The sequence below is a fragment of the Salmo trutta genome, chromosome 24 (genome assembly GCF_901001165.1).
Source record: "Salmo trutta chromosome 24, fSalTru1.1, whole genome shotgun sequence".
Taxonomy (NCBI): Eukaryota; Metazoa; Chordata; class Actinopteri; order Salmoniformes; family Salmonidae; genus Salmo; species Salmo trutta.
Window position 1 is genome coordinate 8303748 of NC_042980.1, and position 25067 is coordinate 8328814.

Here is a 25067-nt window from a genome sequence, read left to right on the forward strand (position 1 = left end):
TGACAGAGCCGATTGACTTGGTGTAGAGAGATAAGAGGAGAGGGCCTAGTTCCAAGCCCTTGAGGAGACCAGTAGTGAGAGTATGTGGTGCAGACACAGATCCTCTCCACGTCACCTGTAAGAGAGGCCTGCCAGCTAGGATGAAATCCAAAAATGTGCAGAGCTTGAGACTCCCAGCCCTGAGAGGGTGGAGAGGAGGATATGATGGTTCACGGTGTCGAAGGCAGCGTATAGATCAAGGAGGATGAGAACAGAGAAGAGAGTCAGATTTGGCAGTAAGGAGAGCCTCAGTTACACAGAGGAGCAGTCTCGGTTATTTGACCCATCATGAAGCCTGACTGGTTAGTGTCAATGAGATCGTTCTGGGAGAGATAGAGAGAGAGAGAGTTGGTCAGAGACAGCACAGTCCAGTGTTTTGGAAAGAAAATAAAGAAAGGATACTGGTCTGTAGTTTTTGACATCAGAGGAGTTGAATGTTGGTTTCTTGGGGAGGGGAGCGACATTTTGAAGTCAGAAGGGACGCAGCCAATGTTCCGGGATGAGCTGATGAGGGAAATTAGGAATGGGAGAAGGACTCCAGAGATGGCCTGAGAAGGGAAGAGGGAATAGGGTCGAGCGGGAAGGTTGTCTGGCGGCCGAACCTCACTAGTCACAGGATTTCATCTGGAGAGAGGAGAAAGAGGTCAAGGCGTAGGGTAGTTCTGTATGAGTTGGAAAAGTGGACTCAATAGGCTGAGTGAATGAAGAGCGGATGTCGTCAACCTTCTTTTAAAAGTGGTTGACAAAGCTGTACATAGAGAGGGAGGTGGGATGGAGGGGGTGGAGGATTAAGAAGGGAGGAGAAGGTGAGAAAGAGTGTCCTAGGGTTACAGGCAGAAGCTTCAAATTTAGAGTGATAGAAAGAGGCTTTCGCAGTGGATACAGAGGATAAGAAAGTAGAGAAGAGTGAGTGATAGGATGATAGGTTCTCTGGAAGTTTAGTTTTCCTTCATTTTTGTTCAGCTGCCCGCAGCCCTATTCTGTAAACTCGCAATGAGTCACTCAGCCACGGAGCAGGAGGGGAGGGCCGAGCCGGCTGGGAGGAAAGGGGACACTGCAAGTCATAGGATGCGGACGAGTGTAGCGTCGATACTAGTAATTATCATGTACCTACCCAGGAGCAAGCAATTGAATGTAATGTGAAACCCAGTAGGGTATAATCTTTATAATTACTATTTGGTTACAATATAACAGTCTTTGTAGACAACAGGCTAACCAGAAGAAATTAGGAGACATGAGAACATTAGGTATAGCCCTTTAAGTTACATTGAACTTACAATATTTAACAACCAACTCTGTAATTACATTGTTGTTACAAGGTATATACATGTATTTACAATGTACTTATCCAGGACCAAGAAACTTAATTTAAAATGAAGCGACATGTGCATTACTTTGTAGTTACAATGTAACAACATTTGCAGACAATAGGCAAACCAGGAAAAATAAGGAGACAGGAAAATTTTGCAGTTTGCTGTTTCTTTAATAGATTTGACAAAGATTCATATTTAAACAATTTAAATTAAATTCCCCATTTTTGACTCAAAGCAATAACTTTACAATCCTGGGTTGTAAAAGCTAGCTATCTAGCTAGCATTTATTTCTCCATTATTCATTAATGTAGCTAGCTAGGCACTGGCACAATGTCAACACAATTTCTTAACAACAGTTTTCACTGACTCGAATGTCATGATTAGTTTTTCCGAGTGACTCATTAATTTGAGTCGCTCGTTCGATATGCTTTTCGCAATGAATACAGACGGATTCATATGCATACCTCCGGCTCAGCTGCTCCGGAGATCACCAACTGTCTATCATAAGTGCGCAGGAAAACTGATAACTGATCATTAATCAATGCAATTAATTGATTACCGTATGTTATCAATGGACACAGGTTTGTAAAACATATACAGCCTGCCTCTGCTCAACAAGCTCGAACTTGAGAACTAATCATTTGAGGGGCTGCTGCTATTCACAAACTATATTGTGCTAATCTCCCTCGTGAGAGGCTTGTGGAATCATGATTCTTTTGGGTTTTTAGTTCATTGTTAACTAGTAGGAGGTCTTGTCAACTCCTGCTTGCTCCGGGCATTACTGAATCAAATAAATGAAATGAGTTGAAAGATTTGTTCTTTTGAATGAACGAGATGAAAAGATCCCAGTCAGTAAAAAGAGCTGAACTTCCATCACTAGTGAGAAAGTGTGTTGTCACTTCATGGGGACAGCCTAGCATTCTTCTGACTTCTTATTTTTCTTTGTTTGAATGTGCAAACATACAATGCCAGTCACTAAATAGTGAACAAAAAGATTACTAAATGTTTTCAGTTTTTTTGTACGATTTTGTAGTAGTTCACCAGAAAATGACATCACACTGACCTCTCACCTCTCACACTCTCCTCTGCAGCAAAGATCATGGATACACTGACAAGATACATGTCTCTCCGCCCTAACAATGGGAGTCGTTCTCCACAAAGCGGCACGGCGGGCTGTCTAGCTCCCACCTATCCTTTCTTTGGATTGGTGGTTACATCTCATTATTGTATTCCTTTTTTGAATATTCGATGAGGGTTGTTGACGTCAACCGCTTGTATTCAGTGGAGAGAAATGCTATGTTACTAGATCAATCCATGAATATGCATAGCCATCTCACGACAACTCCGATATAGTGTTTTTTCTCAAAGTTGCCTGCCGGGATGTCATGTGTCCTACTTATATATTAGTACACTCTTAACATCTTAAGCAGCACTAAACTTCTATTCGATCAAATAAACCTCAAGTAGCAAATAAGCCATTCATGTTTTTGTTGACCAAATTCAACAGTCTCTCATTGACCTCCATACAATATACCGGATGTTGTCAGAGGAAGGCCCTAAAAATTGTCAAGGACTCCAGCTACCCTAGTCATAGACTGATTTCTCTGCTATCGCATGGCAAGCTGTACCGGAGTGCCAAGTCTAGGTCCAAAAGGCTCCTTAAGGATTGGGAGGGCGGTATAAAACTGGAGGGCGCGTAATTAAAATAAATTTGAATAGTTATTATAGCAATTAAATATTTAGGTACATATAAGTATCTTATATTGGCTGAAAGCTTAAATTCTTATTAATCTAACTGCACTGTCCAATTTACAGTAGCTATTACAGCGAAAACATGCCATGCGATTGTTTGAGGATGGCGCCCCACATCAAAATATTTTCTCCACCGGCACACGTTTCATACATACACATATAAAGATTAAATATTCACTTACTTTTTGAAAATCTTCCTCTGATTTGTCATCCAGAGGGTCCCAGCGATAACATGTAGTGTCGTTTTGTTAGATAAAATCATTTTTGGTATCCTAAAAGTCTGTTTAGTTGGCGCCATCAATTTGAGTAATCCACTCGTTCAACTTGAAGAGAAAGGAATCTGATAATCTATCCCTAAACTTTCTTTCAACAAGTCAATATACATTTGTATTTACTCCTCAGACACCCTAAAATGTAATCAAACTATAATATTCCTTTTGGGAAAGAAGTATGTTCAATAGGAAACCGATTTTAGCAGGTGCGCAACTTCATCATGGCGCGCCATGACACGGATTTCTAAGACTGTTATTTCTTATTCGTTTTTGAAGTTACAAGCCTGAAACTTTGAACATAGACCGCTGACACCCTGTGGAAGCGATAGGAATCCATGGAGCTATTTTACAATATGAGCTTTCTCTTGCATTTCTAAGAGGATGGTCTCTCAAAAGAAATTGTGGTTGGTTTTTCTTTGGATTTTATCCTACCATATCTATTGTGTTATATTGTCCTACATTATCTTAACACTTCGAAGTTTGTAGAAATGTTATCTTTCCAATGGTACCAATTATATGCATACCCTGGCTTCAGGGCCTGAGCTACAGGCAGTTTGCTTTGGGCACGTCATTCAGGCAGAAATGGAGAAAAAGGGGCCTTATCCCTAAGTTAACAGCTTCTACCCTCATGCCATTAGCCTGCTAAACAGTTAATCAAATGGCTACCTGAACTGTATGCATTGACCCCCTTTTTTACACTGTGCTACTCACTGTTTATTATCTATGCATAGTCACTTTACCTCTACCAACATGCAGGGTTGGGTAGGTTACTTTACAATCCGTTACAATTATCAGTTACAGTGGGGGATTTGATCTCCCCTGCTGATTTCGTACATTTGCCCACTGACAAAGAAAGGATCAGTCTATAATTTTAATGGTAGGTTTATTTGAACAGTGAGAGAGAGAATAACAACAAAAATATCCAGAAAAAATGCATGTCAAAAATGTTATAAATTGATTTGCATTTTAATGAGGGAAATAAGTATTTGACCCCCTCTCAATCAGAAAGATTTCTGGCTCCCAGGTGTCTTTTATACAGGTAACGAGCTGAGATTAGGAGCACACTCTTAAAGGGAGTGCTCCTAATCGCAGCTTGTTACCTGTAAAAAAGACACCTGTCCACAGAAGCAATCAATCAATCAGATTCCAAACTCTCCACCATGGCCAAGACCAAAGAGCTCTCCAAGGATGTCAGGGACAAGATTGTAGACCTACACAAGGCTGGAATGGGCTACAAGACCATCGCCAAGCAGCTTGGTGAGAAGATGACAACATTTGTTGCAATTATTCGCAAATGGAAGAAACACAAAAGAACTGTCAATATCCCTCGGCCTGGGGCTCCATGCAAGATCTCACCTCGTGGAGTTGCAATGATCATGAGAACGGTGAGGAATCAGCCCAGAACTACATGGGAGGATCTTGTCAATGATCTCAAGGCAGCTGGGACCATAGTCACCAAGAAAACAGTTGGTAACACACTATGCCGTGAAGGACTGAAATCCTGCAGCGCCTGCAAGGTCCCCCTGCTCAAGAATACATATACATGCCCGTCTGAAGTTTGCCAATGAACGTCTGAATGATTCAGAGGACAACTGGTGAAAGTGTTGTGGTCAGATGAGACCAAAATGGAGCTCTTTGACATCAACTCAACTCGCCGTGTTTGGAGGAGGAGGAATGTTGCCTATGACCCCAAGAACACCATCTCCACCGTCAAACATCGAGGTGGAAACATTATGCTTTGGGGGTGTTTTTCTGCTAAGGGGACATGACAACTTCACCGCATCAAAGGGACGATGGACGGGGCCATGTACCGTCAAATCTTGGGTAAGAACCTCCTTCCCTCAGCCAGGGCATTGAAAATGGGGCGTGGATGGGTATTCCAGCATGACAATGACCCAAAACACACGGCCAAGAGAGTGGCCTAGCCAGTCTCCAGACCTTAATCCCATAGAAAATCTGTGGAGGGAGCTGAAGGTTCGAGTTGCCAAACGTCAGCCTCAAAACCTTAATGACTTGGAGAAGATCTGCAAAGAGGAGTGGGACAAAATCCCTCCTGAGGAGCCGCCAGAGCCGCCCGCCAGTCCGGAGCCGCCAGAGCCGCCCGCCAGTCCGGAGCCGCCAGAGCCGCCCGCCAGTCCGGAGCCGCCCGTCAGTCCGGAGCCGCCAGAGCCGCCCGCCTGTCCGGAGCCGCCAGAGCCGCCCGCCTGTCCGGAGCCGCCAGGGCCGCCCGCCTGTCCGGAGCCGCCAGGGCCACCCGCCAGCCGGGCGCAGCCAGGGTCGCCCGCCAGCCGGGCGCAGCCAGGGTCGCCCGCCAGCCGGGCGCAGCCAGGGTCGCCCGCCAATCCTCCGGCGCAGCCAGGGTCGCCCGCCAGTCCTCCGGCGCAGCCAGGGGCGCCACCTAAGTGGGCCAAGCCGAAGGTGGAGCGGGGCCCACATCCCGCACCAGAGCCACCGCCGTAAAGAAGGCCCACCCGGACCCTCCCCTTTAGAGTCAGGTTGGAGTCCGCACCTTTGGGGGGGGGTACTGTAACGCACTGGCCATAGAGGGTTTTTTGTTCTGTATTTTTGGTTAGGCCAGGGTGTGACATGGGGGGGCGTTCTATGTTCCGTTTTCTATGTTGGTGTATTTCTTTGTTTTTGCCGTGTATGGCTCTCAATCAGGAACAGCTGTAGATCATTGTTGCTGATTGAGAGTCAAACATAGGCAGCCTGTTTTTCCTTTGGGGTTTGTGGGTGAATCATTTCTGTTTAGTGTTTGCACCTGACAGTACTGTTTGGCTGTCGGTTTCTTGTTTATTTTTAAGATTATTTTTCACAAACATCCTTTCTAATTTCAAAGTCATCTTGGAAATAATCATCTAGTTTTTCAAAAGTATCTGTAATCTGATTACAATATTTTTGTCACGTCCTGACCATAGTAAGATGTTATTTTCTATGGTAGAGTAGGTCAGGGCGTGACAGGGGGTGTTTTGTGTTTTTCTATGTTTTCGATTTCTATGTTCTTAGGTTCTAGTTTTGTATTTCTATGTTGGTTTCTTTGGGATGATCTCCAATTAGAGGCAGCTGGTCCTCGTTGTCTCTAATTGGAGATCATACTTAAGTAGGGGTTTTTCTTCCTGGGTTTTGTGGGTGATTGTTTTTGAGTAGTGTTTGTTTCTCCTCTGCATCACAGTTTGTTGTTTTGTCTATTCAGTTATTTGATGTATTGCATAGTTTCACAGAGTAAATAAATGTGGAACTACACACACGCTGCACCTTGGTCCTCTCCTTTTGACAGCTGTGACAGAATCACCCACCATCAAGGGACCAAGCAGCGTGATATGGACCAGTGGACTATTGAGGAGATAAGGAGGAGTATATCCAGGGCTTTGGAGGATTTAGGTACAGGAGAAAGGCGCTTCCCATGGGAACAGGTGGAGGCAGCGAGAGCACAGCAACAAGGGAAGCACGAGAGGCAGCCCCCCCCCCAAAAAAATGGGGAGATTGGCAGAGCCAACTCCTCGTGCTTACCGTGAGGTGCGTGTCACCAGTCTGATGCCACCTGTGCCAGCCCCATGCATCAGGTCTCTAGTGCGCCTGCCCAGTCCGGTGTGTCCTGTTCCTGCTCCTCGCACTCGCCCTGAGGTGCGTGTTACCAGTCTGGCGCCACCTGTGCCAGCTTCACGCATCAGGCCTCCAGTGTTTCTTCCCAGTCCAGAGCTTCCGGCGACAGTTCCCAGTCCAGAGCTTCCGGCGACGTCCCCCAGTCCGGAGCCTCCAGCGACGTTCCTCAGTCCGGTGAGACCTGTTCCGGCTCCACGTAAGAAGCCTCCAGTGATGATCCATGGCCCGGAGCCTGTAGGGATGATCCATGGCCCGGAGCCTGTAGGGATGATCCATGGCCCGGAGCCTGTAGGGATGATCCATGGCCCGGAGCCTGTAGGGATATTCCATGGCAAGAAGCCTGTAGGGATGATCCATGGCCTGGAGCCTGTAGGGATAATCCATGGCAAGAAGCTTGTAGCGACGGCCTGCAGCCCGGAACCTCCAGAGACGGCCTGCAGCCCGGAACCTCCAGAGACGGCCTGCAGCCCGGAACCTCCAGAGACGGCCTGCAGCACGGAACCTCCAGAGACGGCCTGCAGCCCGGAACCTCCAGAGACGGCCTGCAGCCCGGAACCTCCGACGATGATCCACGTTCTGGTGGTACTGAAGCAGAGTGATCAGCGGGTGGAGCGAGGATAAGGTTATGTGGACTGCACTAGAGCCGCCATAGACAGGATGTTACTTTCTTGTGTTACTTTTTTCTTACTTCAGGTTATTTTCTTTTTGTATTTATTTTTTTCACAAATATTTTCTTACTTTAAAAAAAAATCTGCATTGTTGGTTAAGGACTTGTAAGTAAGCATTTCACGGGAACCTTTTGTATTTGGCGCACGTGAAAGTTTTAATTTGATTTAATACAAAATGCCTTGCTTGTTGGGCAAAACAATGAACAAAATGCAACCTGCTGAAGGGAGACAGTACTGTGTTCAAATACTCATCCTAGCCGCACTAACAATACTATCTGTTATGTAAATGGGGTATGTAGTATGCTTATTGGTCATAGTATGGATATATTTACTATGCCATAAGTTCCCGGATGCATTCGTCAAAATTCAAAATATACAAACAGTGGACACTATTTCCGTGCATTTAGGGCCCATAATGCAATTCTCGGCTTCACATCATTTTGTGATTAGAAGAAAATAGCGAAAAATATATTTTCTGATGAGAGCGGATACAAATTCATTGCTTTAATTAATTATGACAAATGTTAAGAACATTTTGTGCAATGTAATAAAAAAGTAATGAATTTTCAAATAAGTTACATGTTATGTTGGCTGACAATTTGTTAGCTACACTAGCCTTACAAACCACATAGTATAGCAATACAACAGTTGCTTGTATGTATCGGTATGTTAGCTAGCTACCTAATGTTAGCTACTAATACATCAAACTTGCCAGTATATTAACTATATGCTCTCCAACTAACTACCTAACATTTATTGACTTGACTACTCTTCATTCTCATCTTAGCTAAGTGGTTATCAATGGACATTGTTATTGAAGTCATAAGATGTATAGCTAGTAATTTGTTATGCTAGCAAGAAGTTGCATAGCAACAGCATCAACATCCTGTAGACTGGCAAAGTGCTAGTACACTCAACTGAAAACAACCAACCTGTGTATTTGTCTTTTAATTCGTTTTGTTTATAAAGGGTTGTTATATGCAAAAGTGCAATGTAGGTCTCAGAATGGTGAAATAACATTGTTAACTAAATGTTGGATAAGTTTTATGAAGATTTTGTAATGTTTATTGACTGAAAAACGTGTTGACACTGTGCCAGTGCTTAGCTAGCTGATCGCAAGCTAGCTACATTAATGCTTCCCTGTCTTACTTATTTTTACTAACTAAAATAGTTATTGCTTTGAGTCTGAAATGGAGAATTGAATCTGTATGGTTTGAATATGAATCTTTGGCAAATCCATTGAAGAAAAGTAATCTGAATAAAGTTTTCCCACCTCCTTATTTACATTGTAAGTACAAAGTCATAAGAAAATTTATTTCACTTTACATGAAGATGCTTACTGCTGGGTAAGTACATTGTAAACACATGTATATCTCTTGTAACAACATTGTAATTACAGAGTTGGCTGTTAATGATTTATACATTTTAAGTAGAATGTAACTAAAAGGGTTATGCCTAATGTTCTCCAGTCTCCTCTATTTTCTGTCTGCAAAAGTTGTTCTATTCTAACTACATGGTAATTATAAAGGTTATATCCTACTGGGTTTCACTTTACATTAAGTTTCTTGCTCCCGTGTAGGTACATGATAATTACAAGGATATCCTATTAAAACACATTGTTCTTACATTACATTTGATTCGGGATATCCTTTGAACCAGGTCATAACATAGAAATAAACTCATTGAAAATGACCGGTAGTTAATGAAAATTGTTGCAAATAGATCCTAGCCTATTTATCAACCCTTGTATTGCATGTGTATTCCATGGCAGTGGCACCTTGTAACAAGGTCAGATTTTGGTTCGAGTTATTAACATGGTAATTCACAGGTAACTTTCAAACGTGTAATTACAAAACATTAGTTACATAATGGAACAAGAAAATGTGTAATAACATCAGTAAATACATGCGGAGTAACCTTCAGCAAGTGCATATGTAAATACACATTTCAAATTGTGCAATAACTGCTAGCGCTACAACCTTCTTACCATGTAATTACATAGTAACACCTATGTAGTACTGTTGTTACTACAGTTTTTAAAGTGTAGTTAAATAGTAATAGGGGCAACTTGATGTAAAGCGTTACCAACATTTGTATGAAATTAGTTTGTATTGTGTAATGACATACTGTAGCTATTATTCATTGTTAGGGCATGTGTTAAAGGATTCTAATGTGTTTATTATTATCATCCATTGTTTGGGGATGTTTTGGAGTTGGGTTATTATGTAGGGACATACACTGTATAATATTGCTCTACATAATTACAATGTAATTTTACAAGGTTTAGCTTAGTTTATATGGTGATTGTTATGTGTGGTATTTTTCTCTATGATTCATCTTTGATTTATCATATGTAGTGGTGCTACAGTATCTAAAATACTTACTCTGTTTTCAGGCGGGCCAACCAAACCCCACAGTGAAGTTATACGTGGTGAATTTGTACGGGCCGACCCATACACAGGAGCTCACACCACCAGACAGCCTCAAAATAAGGTGTGATACATCATGATAATAAAAACAATAATGAAAACAAATCTTGGAAAGTTTTCTTTTTGGAGAGACAAGGTCATTTTCAATCAATAATAACTGTGGTTGTTCTCTCTCGTAGGGAGCACTATGTAGCCATGGTCAAGTGGATCAATAAAACCAAGACAACGGTCAGGTGGATGAGCCGTGCCCAGAATGTGTCAATCCTGACCGTGTGTGACACCACCACAGGGGCCTGTGTTAAGGTGAGAAGAATGGCATTCTGTTGAAGGAGTTGTGGTGTGGGGGGTCACACTCCCAATGGTGGGTCATTATGTTATTTTGGCAGTGGGACGAGAGAGCAGACAATGCACTGACTGTTATTGCTATGATACTGCACCAAAGGGAAAGAGATTGTTTACTCGAATGCCTCATCTGAAAGTACTGTATGAGTTCTATATCAACAGTTTACAGTATGGACTTAGCACCTGTTGTGTTGTTTGTTGTGCTTGCATGCTAAAGGGTGCTTGTAAAGGGGTGTATGCACGTTCTGTTTACCCACCATTTTGAAGAAGATTATCTCGTGGCATTTATCAGATAATCACACTATAAATCACATTAATTATTCTAGAATTCTAGCTTTTATCATCTCATAGAACTGTTTTCATGAACACTAAAGTAAAGATTTATCCTTCCCACGATTTGTTTTGATTGCAGAGTGTTATTATAAGCTTTGTCTGGAACAGGGCAGAGCAGCAGTCCCCTGTGGGGAAAGCGTGGCAGTCTGTGGGAAACTGTTCAGTTTGACTGTTCCAGGGTCAGGCCCCACAGATGGCTAGAGCACAACCAAACAGCCTCTCCAGCCAAGAAGCTGCTTCGCCTGGGCCCGGACTCATCTTCTCTGCCAGGGCTTTTGTCCTTGTCTGCAATGGGTTTAAATGAAAGAGCATAAATTCTGGCATTTTAAAGTATTGGGGAAGAAAGGGAATTGGATGATTTTGAAGGGTTTGGGCTGTCTTGTGGAATGGTTAATTGGTTAAAACGGGACATACTATTAACTGTTAACATTTTGGTCTTTCTATTTCAGAGGCATGAGGAGACCTCAGAGCTCTGGCTTTCCAAGCAGGTAAAACATCTTAACTCCTGTCAAGTCAGTCATGGTCAAACATATCAAATCAAAGTTCCATTCCATTTAATTCAATAGATCTTTATTGTGCACATTGGTAATGATTAGCCTAAAATGCCAACACATGAATATAACTAGTCTATTATTCACAATCTCTGTGGTCATATAGTGATCATAACACTGAAAAGTAAAATGTTTGCTGTGTTTGTTTCTTCAGAACCAGGAACCAGTGTTCTCCAGGGACGGCAGCAGATTCTTCCTGACGGTGCCCGTCAAGCAAGGCGGGCGCGGAGAGTTCCATCACATCGCCATGTTCACCACACAGGTATAGGATCAAGTCGCCATGGTTACGGAACCGATGGGGGTCACTCATGTCACCATGGTTACCACTCAAAGTGTTCTTTTGCTATAGTTTCCACCGTGGTGAGGGTAATAACTCTGTGGTTACAGAACAAGAAGTGAGGGTCATGCTGATGATGACGAATACGTTGTTTTTATAGATATGTAAGATGACTCTTCTAATTGTTTATTTCCTGTGTCTGTTCCCCTTCCTCCCTCCAGTTCAGAGCAGATCAAAATGAAGTCCGCCATCTTACATCAGGGAACTGGGAAGTAACTAAGATCCTGGCCTATGATGAGAGCAACGACAACATGTGAGTGTCTCTTCTGGGCTGTGCATAATATATGAATAATGAGGATTCAGGTATTGTGTATGGAGTGGGGGGGTCACACTCCCAATGGTGGGTCATTATGTTATATTGGCAGTGGGACGCGAGAGCAGACAATGCAGTGGTTCTTCCTTTAAAAGTTGCGTCATACTGCAGCACACCTTGCGGGCTGCAGCAGAATTCTATGGAACGTTATTTAATTGTCAGCCATTGTTACCATTAATGCTAGTTAGTGCTAGTTTGACCAATACCCAAACAGAGATTCAGGGAAAATAAAAATCTCATTGATTCATCAAGACAAGTCCCCATGCTTGTCTCAGATCAGTGCGAAACGGTGCTGAAATAGTTGACCACACAATAGGCTATTTCTTCAAATTCTATTGCTTCTAACTTCAATATGCTTTTTAAATAAATAAGACCTACACCACTTTTAACAGCACATTACTCAACACTAGTGAGACTCATGTCGCCTGCGGTAGGCCTACAATATATAAAAAATATAAAAAATAAATGACGTGACTCTCCGCCAATAATTAGATTTAGAGGATTGGAGAATTCTAAATTAATATCTAAAGGGGCATTTTTCGTTCGGGCAAATATGATCTGTGAGAATATCTAAGGGGCTTTTATATAATTATAAATCAATTATTAATAATTATTAATAATAATAATAATAATAATCGCTTTGTTTAAAAAACAACAATATTTGGAGATTATTTCGTTTTCAAATAACCTAAAGTGAGTGATTATAATTTGAATATAGGCCAAAATAATATTTATAAAGGCCAAAATATTTATTTCTGTGCTTAGAGGGAGAGAAACCATAAGCCCAGCATGGCTATTTTATGGACAAGGACATGCCGGCTGGCCAAACCCTCCCCTAACCCGGACGACACTGGGCCAATTGTGCACCGCGCTCCCAATCATTGTCAGATGTGATACAGCCTGGATTCTAACCAGGGACTGTAGTGATGCCTCTTGCACTGAGATGCAGTGCCTTAGACCACTGCGCCACTCAGGAGCCATGACCAAGATGACCAATGTATATATATTTTTTTTATTTTACCTTTATTTAACTAGGCAAGTCAGTATTATTTTCAATGATGGCCTAAGAATAGTGGGTTAACTGCCTTGTTCAGGGGCAGAACAACAGATTTTTACCTTGTCAGCACGGGGATTCGATCTTGCAACCTTCCGGTTACTAGGCTAACCACTAGGCTACCTGCCGCCATATTGTCCTGCTGCCATATTGTCCTGCTAATAGCCAATCCTAGAAACGTTGTTTGCAGAATTCACAGCCTGCTACGCTTGTGAAAAACAGGGTTAATAATGATAATAATAATACCTTTTCCCCCTTCCACGTGTTAAAGGTTCCAATTGATAAAGTTATCAATTAGTATATTTGAGATTAACCACAATATTTGTTGTATTATTTGTTCTGTCTTTTCTGGTGAATAAAACTGAAATTGCAACCAGTCATGGCCGGTTGTGATACAGCCAACCTAACTAAGAAATACATTTGACGATACAATTCTCCCCCTACCCTCCATTTTGGCAAGAGTCTATTGTCCTGCTAATAGCCCATAATGGCGCAGTACAATGTGACCGGTCGGGAGTAGGCTACAGCACAGTAAGAGCAAAATAATCCTAACATTTCCACACCCTAATTGTAGTCTAACCAATACCCAAACGGAGATTCAGTGAAAATAAAAATCTTGTTGATTTATCAAGACCAGTCCCCATGCCTGTCTCAGAGCAGTGCTGTCTTGACCTTTGAATGCTGTTTCTTCCATTCATTTTGAAAGAGTATTTTCCAGTAAGCAACCATTTGTTTACCTTCCTTAGCTTACTTTGTTCCAATATTTCTGTCATTTTGTGATATTTATTCCCATAGTAATTCGTTATAGATCCATATCGAAATAAACATCTCCATTTTGAAAGAGTCTTTCTATCATTATTATAAACGAAAGCATAAAGATGCTGATAAAGAAATACAGCACTGTACAGTATAGGCTTTATCCAACATGTTGCGGTTGCATGAGGTCGCCCACACGCACTTTAAACATTTCGTTAATAAAGCATTTAAAGCATTTTGAAGATAGAAGCTGCCTGCATTTAAAAAAAAAATGTTCACCTTTATTTAACCAGGTAGGCTAGTTGAGAACAAGTTCTCATTTACAACTGCGACCTGGCCAAGATAAAGCAAAGCAGTGCGACACAAACAACAACACAGAGTTACACATGGAATAAACAAACATACAGTCAGTAATACAATAGAGAAAGTCTATATAGTGTGTGCAAATGAGGTAGGATAAGGGGGTGAGGCAATAAATAGACCATAGTGGCACAATTATTACAGTATGGCAAATTCAACACTGGGGTGATTGATGTGCAGAAGATGAGTGTGCAAGTAGCGGTACTAGGGTGCAAAGGAGCAAAATAAATAAAACAAATAACAATATGGTGATGAGGTAGTTGGATGGGCTTTTTTGTTAGGCTACTATTTGTTTATTAGGCTACTGTGTCATCTGACAAGTAAACATAGCCTACAGTACATACTGTGGTAAACATGGTAAAGTTTCTAATTCCTGACATAAGGGAAAGCAGGCCATGTCCAGACTTTCTCGGTGACCTCAAGTACTCATTAACTCTGTCTTTAATGCTTTTTTTGGGTTGCATCAGTCATGGACAGAAACTTCTGAGACACAGTATTAATGATGAACACCCGGAAGTTCACTGGTAAGCCACATTTGCCTCGGGATCCATCCCAGTTGATATTCTGTGTCCACTCATAGTATCTCTCTTCAGTTACACATCCTTGGAATAGCAGACCAGCATAACGTTCTGGACGGCCCTTGCTGTGCCTGGTGAGCAGTTGGTCAAGTTCTGTTGTCAGAAGCAGAATGGAAATGTCAGGGTGAACCGACGACCTGAAGAACCCGCCAGGTATAGGTATGTTAACTCTGTCTGTCGGAGGTGGAGTTCCAGAGCTCACAGGTGTGCCTGGCATGGATTGTGACTCCAACTCGTTCCTCGCCCTCTTCAATGCGTCATTCTCCACCTGACTTTCCGCCAATGACGCCTGACTCTCTGCCAATGACGAGTGACTCTCTGCCAATACCGCCTGGCTCTGGACCAATGCATCAGCTGTTGCCCGTATCTCTGCCCTCAGATAATGTTTCTCTTTCTGCTGGTCTGCCTTCAAGGGTGGAGTTTGGGGATGGGTGAGGAGTACTGGAAAGGTGTGACTTTCAGCTCACAATAGGCCATAAGTATACAGCAGTTCGCCGATTGTCTTCACTTTGATTATGCTGTAACAACATACTGTAGCACCATGACCAGGATCTCTATTCATTTAAGTAAGCAGATTAAGGCTTTCAGGAGGAACAGAAAATCTAGTACAGACAGTATTTTTTTTTCTCATCAATTACAATATTTGAGTTAAACCACAATATTTGTTCTATTATTTGTTCTGTCTTTTCTGGTGGATTAAATTGAAATTGCAACCAACTTGGCTTGTTTAAAAAATAACAATATTTTTTAGATGATTTTGTTTTCAAATAACCTAAAGTGAGTGAGAAAAAGGCCATGCTTGAACATGGGGTGAGACATTCATACTAATTTGTAAATAAAGCTAGTTTGTTATTTAGAATTCTGTATTTCTGTTTTTAGAGGAAGAGAAACCAAAAGCCCACTGTCGCCTCATGGGTCTCCCGGTCGCGGGATACATGATGTCAAGGGTATGGAACAAGCATCTGTAGCAGCGTGGTTTGCAGTGCGATGCATTGTGTTAGACCGCTGTGCCACTCGGGAGGCCCCATCCACAAAGATTTTAATGCTGATCAATTGCCTTGCACAAAGTGTCAAAATACAGAGGTGTTGGCAAGAGTCTATTGTCCTGCTAATAGCCCATAATGGGCTATTATAATACATGATGTCTACGTCAGGATATCCAAAACATTTATTTATTATAGTCTATCAGAAAGAATGTTGGAATATATTTATTTTGATCCAAAGCCATGAATGAGTGAGTCACTCAGCTTTATGTAGGTGCCGAGGCTATATGACTGCACCATCATCTTGATTATTTAGCAGACATCACTTGCTTATATTCAGTCAACACATACAGTTGAAGTCGGAAGTTTACATACACCTTAGCCAAATACATTTAAACTCAGTTTTTCACAATTCCTGACATTTAATCCTAGTAAAAATTCCCTGTCTTAGGTCAGTTAGGATCACCACTTTATTTTAAGAATGTAAAATGTCAGAATAATAGAAGAGAGAATGATTTATTTTAGCTTTTATTTCTTCCATGACATTCCCAGTGTGTCAGAAGTTTACATACACTCAATTAGTATTTGGTAGTATTGCCATTAAATTGATTAACTTGGGTCAAACGTTTCAGGTAGCCTTCCACAAGCTTCCCACAATAAGTTGGGTGAATTTTGGCCCAGTCCTCCTGACAGAGCTCGTTTAACTGAGTCAGATTTGTAGGCCTCCATGCTCGCAGACGCTTTTTCAGTTCAGCCCACAAATTTTCTATAGGATTGAGGTCTGGGCTTTGTGATGGCCACTCCAATACCTTGACTTTGTTGTCCTTTAGCCATTTTGCCACAATTTTGGAAGTATGCTTGGGGTCATTGTCCAATTGGAAGACCCATTTGCAACCAAGCTTTAACTTCCTTACTAATGTCTTGAGATGTTGCTTCAATATATCCACATAATTTTCCTTCTTCATGATGCCACCTATTTTGTGAAATGCACCAGTCTCTCCTGCAGCAAAGCACCCCCACAACATGATGCTGCCACCCCGTGCTTCACGGTTGGGATGGTGTTCTTCAGCTTGCAAGCCCCCCCATTTCCTCCAAACATAACGATGGTCATTATATATTTTTGTTTCATCAGACCAGAGGACATTTCTCCAAAAAGTATGATCTTTGTCCCCATGTGCAGTTGTAAACCGTAGTCTGGCTTTTTTATGGTGATTTTGGAGCAGTGGCTTCTTCCTTGCTGAGCGGCCTTTCAAGTTATGTCGATATAAGACTCGTTTTATTGTGGATATAGATACTTTTGTACCTGTTTCCTCTAGCATCTTCACAAGGTCCTTTGCTGTTGTTCTAGGATTGATTTGCACTTTTCGCACCAAAGTACGTTCATCTCTAGGAGACAGAACGTGTCTCCTTCCTGAGTGGTATGACGGATGCGTGGTCCCATGGTGTTTATACTTGCGTACTATTGTTTGTACAGATGAAGGTGGTACCTTCAGGTGTTTGGAAATTGCTCCCAAGGATGAACCAGACTTGTGGAGGTCTGCAATTTTTGTCTGAGGTCTTGGCTGATTTCTTTTGATTTTCCCATGATGTCAAGCAAAGAGGCACTGAGTTTGAAGGTGGCCTTGAAATACATCCACAGGTACACCTCCAATTGACTCAAATGATGTCAATTAGCCTATCAGAAGCTTCTAAAGCCATGACATAATTTTCTGGAATTTTCCAAGCTGGTTAAAGGCACAGTCAACTTAGTGTAAGTAAACTTCTGACCCACTAAAATTGTGATACATTGAATTATACGTGGAATAATCTGTCTGTAAACAATTTTTGGAAAAATGACTTGTGTCATGCACAAAGTAGATGACCTAACCGACTTGCCAAAACTATAGTTTGTTATCAAGACATTTGTGGAGTGGTTGAAGAACAAGTTTTAATGACTCCAACCTAAGTGTATGTAAACTTCCGACTTCAACTGTATATTTTAAGAATATCATGGAATATAATTGAAAATTTTCATTTCTCTTAGAATAAAAACCTTACTGTAACAGAGCAGTTTTAGTAATTAATACTGAAGAGCAGAAACAAAAAAAGACATGTATTTTTCGAAATGTGCACGTGCAGGACAGGGGAATAGCAATTCTTACACTATTGTTCTAAATTCAATCACCTTCTTCAACCTCATCATTCAGTTCATTGAAATTCAATTTTGAAGTTGTGTACAATTATCAGTTTCTATTTTGTTTATGTTTCCCATTCGTTGTCAGCGTGAGACACATTAGCGCCTTAATCTGTGCTCTAACTCCCCCTTGTGCAATGAAGCAGTGATGCAGGGTATCTTACTAAACAACAAATTACCTCTAAGTCACGCAGCATAATTTCAAAACTTATAGTTGAGCAACCAGTGTATACACATATAACAGTGTTGTATGGCTAAGTGGTAGATAGTTGGGCATCTGGAAACAAACTTGATATGAGTCCCATATGTGATAATGCCAGACATTTAACCTTGAAAATTATATTAATCTTAATTCATCACATTCCTCATCGATTCTTGAACCAAAGGCATCTCATACATAGCAGCACCTAGTCTGGTCGACAGATCATATAAACTCAGCAAAAAAATAAACTTCCTCTCACTGTCAACTGCGTTTATTTTCAGCAAACTTAACATGTGTAAATATTTGTATGATTCTAACAAGATTCAACAACTGAAACATAAACTGAACAAGTTCCACAGACATGTTGTCACGGTTGTCGTCGGTGAAGGAAAGGAGGACCAAAGCGCAGCGGGATTGTGGACACATGTTTATTACTGATAGAAACATGTAAGGTATCCACTTGAGAGAAAAAAAACAAAACAACAAACAATACTCACAACAGCAACAGTGTGGCAGGCTCCAACAAACGCAGTGCACACAACAATTCCCCACAACCCCAAAAGGCAAAGTAGGCAACTTATGTGTGACTCCCAATCAGCCACAACCCTCTACAGCTGTGCCTGATTGGAAGTCACACGGCCAAAATTACTGAAACAACAAAAACACACAGACTCTTCTGCCACGTCCTGACCCAACTACACCCTCTACTGGTCAGGACGTGACACATGTGACTCACATAAATGGAATAATGTGTCCCTGAACAAAGGGGGGGTCAAAATCAAAAGTAACAGGCAGTATCCGGTGTGGCCACCAGCTGCGTTAAGTACTGCAGTGCATCTCCTCCTCATGGACTGCAAAATATTTGCCAGTTCTTGCTGTGAGATGTTACCCCACTCTTCCACCAAGGCACCTGCAAGTTACTGGAAATTTCTGGGGGGAATGGCCCTAGCCCTCACCCTCCGATCCAACAGATCCCAGACGTGCTCTATGGGATTGAGATCTTCGCTGGCCATGGCAGAACACTGACATTCCTGTCTTGCAGGAAATCACGCACAGAACGAGCAGTATGGCTGGTGGCATTGTCATGCTGAAGGGTCATGTCAGGATGAGCCTGCAGGAAGGGTACCACATGAGGGAGGACGATGTCTTCCCTGTAACGCACAGCATTGAGATTTGCTGCAATGACAACAAGCTCAGTCCGATGATGCTGTGACACACCGCCCCAGACCATGACGGACCCTCCACCTCCAAATTGATCCCGCTCCAGAGTACAGGCCTCGGTGTAACGCCCATTCCTTCGAAGATAAACGCAAATCCGACCATCACCCCTGGTGAGACAAAACCGTGACTCGTCAGTGAAGAGCACTTCTTGCCAGTCCTGTCTGGTCCAGCGATGGTGGGTTTGTGCCCGTAGGCGACGTTGTTGCCGGTGATGTCTGGTGAGGACCTGCCTTACAACAGGTCTACAAGCCCTCAGTCCAGCCTCTCTCAGCCTATTGCGGACAGTCTGAGCACTAATGGATGGATTGTGCGTTCCTGGTGTAACTTGGGCAGTTGTTGTTGCCATCCTGTACCTGTCTCGCAGGTGTGATGTTCGGATGTACCGATCCTGTGCAGGTGTTGTTACACGTGGTCTGCCATGGCGAGGACGATCAGCTGTCCATCCTGTCTCCCTGTAGCGCTGTCTTAGGCGTCACACAGTACGGACATGGCAATTTATTGCCCTGGCCACATCTGCAGTCCTCGTGCCTCCTTGCAGCATGCTTAAGGCACGTTCACGCAGGGACCCTGGGCATCTTTCTTTTGGTGTTTTTCAGAGTGAGTAGAAAGGCGTCTTTAGTGTCCTAAGTTTTCATAACTGTGACCTTAATTGCCTACCGTCTGTAAGCTGTTAGTGTCTTAATGACCGTTGCACAGGTGCATGTTCATTAGTTGTTTATGGTTCATTGAACAAGCATGGGAAACAGTGTTTAAACCCTTTACAACGAAGATCTGTGAAGTTATTTGGATTCTTACGAATTATCTTTGAAAGACAGGGTCCTGAAAAAGGGACTTTTTTGTTGTTGCTGAGTTCATGTGCATGTATGGAATGATGAATGAATGTTGTAGAGGAGTTGGCGACAGCACAAACAGAAAATGTCATTGTTATCACAATTAACTTTTTAAAATGTATTTATTTCACCATTATTTAACCAGGTAGGCTAGTTGAGAACAAGTTCTCATTTGCAACTGCGACCTGGCCAAGATAAAGCAAAGCAGTTAGACACATACAACAACACAGAGTTACACATGGAATAAACAAACATACATTCAATAATACAGTGGAAAAATATATATACAGCATGTGCAAATGAGGTAGGATAAGAGAGGTAATGCAATAAATAGGCCATGGTGGCGAAGTATTTACAATAAAGCAATTAAACACTGGATTGGTAGGATGTGCAGAAGATGAATGTGCAAGTAGAGATACTGGGGTGCAAAGGAGCAAGATAAATAAATACACTATGGGGATGAGGTAGATTGGATGGGCTATTTACAGATGAGCTATGTACAGGTGCAGTGATCTGTGAGCTGCACTGACAGCTGGTGCTTAAAGCTAGTGAGGGAGGTAAGTGTCTCCAGCTTTAGAGATTTGCGCAGTTCGTTCCAGTCATTGGCAGCAGAGAACTGGAAGGAGAGGCGGCCAAAGGAAGAATTGGCTTTGGGGGTGATCAGTGAGATATACCTGCTGGAGCGCGTGCTACGGGTTGGTGCTGCTATGGTGACCAGTGAGCTGAGATAAGGCGGGGCTTTACCTAGCAGAGACTTGTAGATGACCTGGAGCCAGTGGGTTTGGCAACGAGTATGAAGCGAGGGCCAGCCAACGAGAGCATACAGGTCGCAGTGGTGGGTAGTATATGGGGCTTTGGTGACATAACGGATGGCACTGTGATAGATTACATCCAATTTGTTAAGTAGAGTGTTGGAGGCTATTTTGTAAATTACATTGTCGAAGTCGAGGATCGGTAGGATGGTCAATTTTACGAGGGTGTTTGGCAACATGAGTGAAGGATGCTTTGTTGCGAAATAGGAAGCCAATTCTAGATTTCATTTTGGATTGGAGATGTTTAATGTTAGTCTGGAAGGAGAGTTTAAAGTCTAACCCGACACCTAGGTATTTGTAGTTGTCCACATATTCTACGTCAGAACCGTCCAGAGTAGTGATGCTCGACGGGCGGGCAGGTGCTGGCAGCAATCGGTTGAAGAGCATGCCTTTAGTTTTGCTTGCATTTAAGAGCAGTTGGAGGCCACGGAAGGAGAGTTGTATGGCATTGAAGCTCATCTGGAGGTTAGTTAACACAGTGTCTATTGGAGCCAACTTCATTGTATGTTATGAGGGGCTTTGTGATATTACTCTTGTAAGGTGTTAGGTAGATTCCAAATCTAATTCTCAGACCAATGTAACTACCAATCACAGACAACACACCATAGTGCATGGTGGGAAAAGGAGGTTTAAGAATTTACTTGTCGTAAAACACATAACGTTGAATGTGAAACTGTGTAGTAACTGGATTAGCATGATATTTTTGCTCAATAGGCAGATTTTATTATTCTCATCTTGACACCAATAAACACCATGCCTAATGCCTCAAGACTGAATGTCATGTACGTTGCTTATGAAGTACAAGAATGAATGCTGCTTGAGCATGTACAGTATTTGTGGCATAACCGTGTTAACAAAGGCCACCGATTTTCTTTGAAACCCAATTAACTTGTTTGTTTCCTGCATACAGTTATTTCCTCAGCACTGAAGGCTCACCACGGAGAAGACAGCTTTTCAGGTGACACATTTAGCAACCTGTCATGAATCTTGTTTTTAACAGCTCCCCTTTGCTTTACAGTCCGTCTTATCGCCTATCATTTCCCTCTTGTGAAGAACATGTCATAACAATGGTAAACAGCTGAAGTTTTGTGCATACAGCAATATAGAGATGCTCTTGATGTAAGATTGTGTACACCACATAATACAGGTAACTGCCAAAATAAAGAAAACACCAACATGAATTGTCTTAATAGGGCGTTGGGCCACCACGAGCCAGAACAGCTTCCATGCACCTTTCAAAGATTGTGTGTCTGGAACTCTATTGGAGCGATGAGATACCATTCTTTCACGAGGAATTCCATCAGTTGGTGTTTTGTTGATGATGGTAGAAAACGCTGTGTCAGGCGCAGCTCCAGAATCTCCAAGAAGTGTTCAATTGGGTTGAGATCTGGTGACAGAAATGGCCATGGCGTATGGTTTGCATCATTTTCATGTTCATCAAACCATTCTGTAACCCCTCTTGCCCTGTGGATTACATTTACATTTACATCATTTAGCAGATGCTCTTATCCAGAGCGACTTACAAATTGGTGCATTCACCTTAAGATATCCAGTGGAACAACCACAGGGCATTGCCATCCTATTGGGGAATAGAAATGGTATCCAAAATAATGAACCTAAACATGATGGGACCACACCTATGTGGAAGCACCTGCTTTCAATATAATTTGTATCCCTCATTTACTCAAGTGTTTACATTATTTTGGCAGTTACCTGACTCTTATAAAGAGTCTGAAGTCTGGAGAGGTAATAATTACATTTTTCAACAAACCATATCCAAATCCAGCTGGTCTTTTGATGAGGTCGAATCGGCTTAATTACATTTCAAATGCTTTCAGGTGAACTAATGAACTCCCAACCTCAACATTGCTAATCTCTTCATTTCTGTGGAGTGTAAATATCCTGTGCAAACTGCAAACACCACTGGTGCTAGATACTCAATAGGCCTGCTCTTTAGGATTTGCAGTAGAAGTTAAAACGGTCTCCTAATCTTCCCTCTTCCCCTTCCTTTCAGTGTGAAGACTGTGGGGTTGTTCCCTCGACACTGTCTGACGTGTGAGCTAAATAAGGCCCACTGTCTGTTCTTCGATGCTGAAATAAACCCCAGTGATCAGCACATCCTCCTCCACTGTAAAGGTAAGCTAGTAGCCAAGCTAAATGCTAACACAGACAACTAGCACCAAGATAGCACTAGCAGGCCAATGCAACGTAAGCTAAATGCTAACACAGACAGTCTATTGCATAGCAATGCTCCATAGTGCCAATATAGCACAAGCAGTCTAATCCATACATGTCATTTTACAGTTAGTCAGCTAAATGCTAAAACAAGCAGTGCATCATTTTAAAGGCTAATATTCAACTAAATGATAGCACCACTCGTCTTTCTTTGTTTAATACAGATAAATATTGGTAGAGCTTAGAGAACCAGAGCATCAACTTTCTTTGAGAGGTTATTTAAAGATATTAGGAACCAACATCAACTAACCATTTATTATAGACTGTGAAGGTATGCCAGCTAGGCCATTTGCTAAACCCAAACAATGCATCATCTGCTTAGACTTAGATACATGATCAGAGATACATCTTACCAAAAAAGTGTTAAACAAATCAAAATATATTTTATATTTGAGATTCTTCAAAGTAGCCACCCTTTGCCTTGATGACAGCTTTGCACACTCTTGGCATTATCTCAACTAGCCTCTGCTGCAGAGGATACATTCATTAGAGTTACCAGCCTCAGAAATTTACGCCCAAATAAATGCTTCACAGAGTTCAAGTAACAGACACATCTCAACATCACCTGTTCAGAGGAGACTGCGTGAATCAGGCCTTCGTGGCCGAATTGATGCAAAGAAACCAATACTAAAGGACACCAATAATAAGAAGAGACTTCCTTGGGCCAAGAAACATGAGCAATGGACAATAGACCGGTGGAAATCTGTCCTTTGGTCTGATGAGTCCAAATGTGTGGTTCCCACCGTGAAGCATGGAGGAGGAGGTGTAAATGTGTGGGGGTGCTTTGCTGGTGACACTGTCAGTGATTCTTTTAGAATTCAAGGCACACTTAATCAGCATGGCTACCACAGCATTCTGCAGTGAGACACCAACACATCTGGTTTGCGCTTAGTGGGACTATCATTTGTTTATCAACAGGACAATGACCCAAAACACACCTCCGGGCTGTGTAAGGGCTCTTTGACCAAGAAGGGGAGTGATTGAGTGCTGCATCAGATGACCTGGCCTCCACAATTACTCAACCTCAGCCCAATTGAGATGGTTTGTGATGAGTTGGACCACAGAGTGAATGAAAAGCAGCCAACAAGTGCTCAGCATAGTTATTTAACCTCTATTTAACTAGGCAAGTCAGTTAAGAACAAATTATTATTTAGAATGACGGCCTACACAGGCCAAACTCTGGTCCAATTGTGCGCCGCCCTATGGGACTCCCAATCACAACCGGTTGTGATACATCCTGGATATTTGGAAACTCCTTCAAGACTGTTGGAAAAGGATTCCTCATAAAGCTGGTTGAGAGAATGGCAAGAGTGTACAAAGCTGTCATCAAGGAAAGGGTGGCTACTTTGAAGAATCAAAAATATTTTAATGATTTGCTTAACACTTTTTTGGTTACTACATTATTCCGTATGTGTTATTTCATAGTTTTGATGTCTTCACTATTATACTACAATGTAGAAAATATAAAAAATTATGAAAAACCCTTGAATGAGTAGGTGTATCCAATTTCTGGACTGGTACTGTATATAGTGAGCAAGCATATTTAGCACACTCCATCCAACAAACTGCTATGAGCAAAAGGTCTTTATGCATATGTTTTCATATTTCTATGGTATTTCATTTATCCTTTATTTATCTAGGCAAGTCAGTTAAGAACAAATTCTTATTTACAATGATGGCCTACCGGGGAACAGTGGGTTAACTGCCTTGTTCAGGGGCAGTATGACAGATTTTTACCTTGTCAGCTCGGGGATTCAATCAAGCAACCTTTCGGTTACTGGCCCAACGCTCTAACCTCTAGGCTACCTGCCGCCCCTTGTATGTATGAATTTGTTAAAATTGTTTAAAAAAAATTGTTCTCATAAAGGCCAGAAAAATTATATTTTTGTGATTTAGAGTCTAACATAACAT

General features: G+C 42.0%; 1 protein-coding gene across 1 annotated transcript in view; it reads left to right on the forward strand.

The window, feature by feature from the left end:
• The window catches only part of LOC115160638 (inactive dipeptidyl peptidase 10), a 218378-nt gene that overhangs the window by 146677 nt on the left and 46634 nt on the right, over positions 1-25067 (forward strand). Inside the window, exons 10-16 of the mRNA XM_029710857.1 lie at positions 10043-10140; positions 10256-10379; positions 11201-11239; positions 11457-11564; positions 11801-11892; positions 21832-21879; positions 22936-23057. Coding sequence (XP_029566717.1) covers positions 10043-10140; positions 10256-10379; positions 11201-11239; positions 11457-11564; positions 11801-11892; positions 21832-21879; positions 22936-23057 — 631 coding nt within the window. The remainder of the gene's footprint in view (positions 1-10042; positions 10141-10255; positions 10380-11200; positions 11240-11456; positions 11565-11800; positions 11893-21831; positions 21880-22935; positions 23058-25067) is intronic.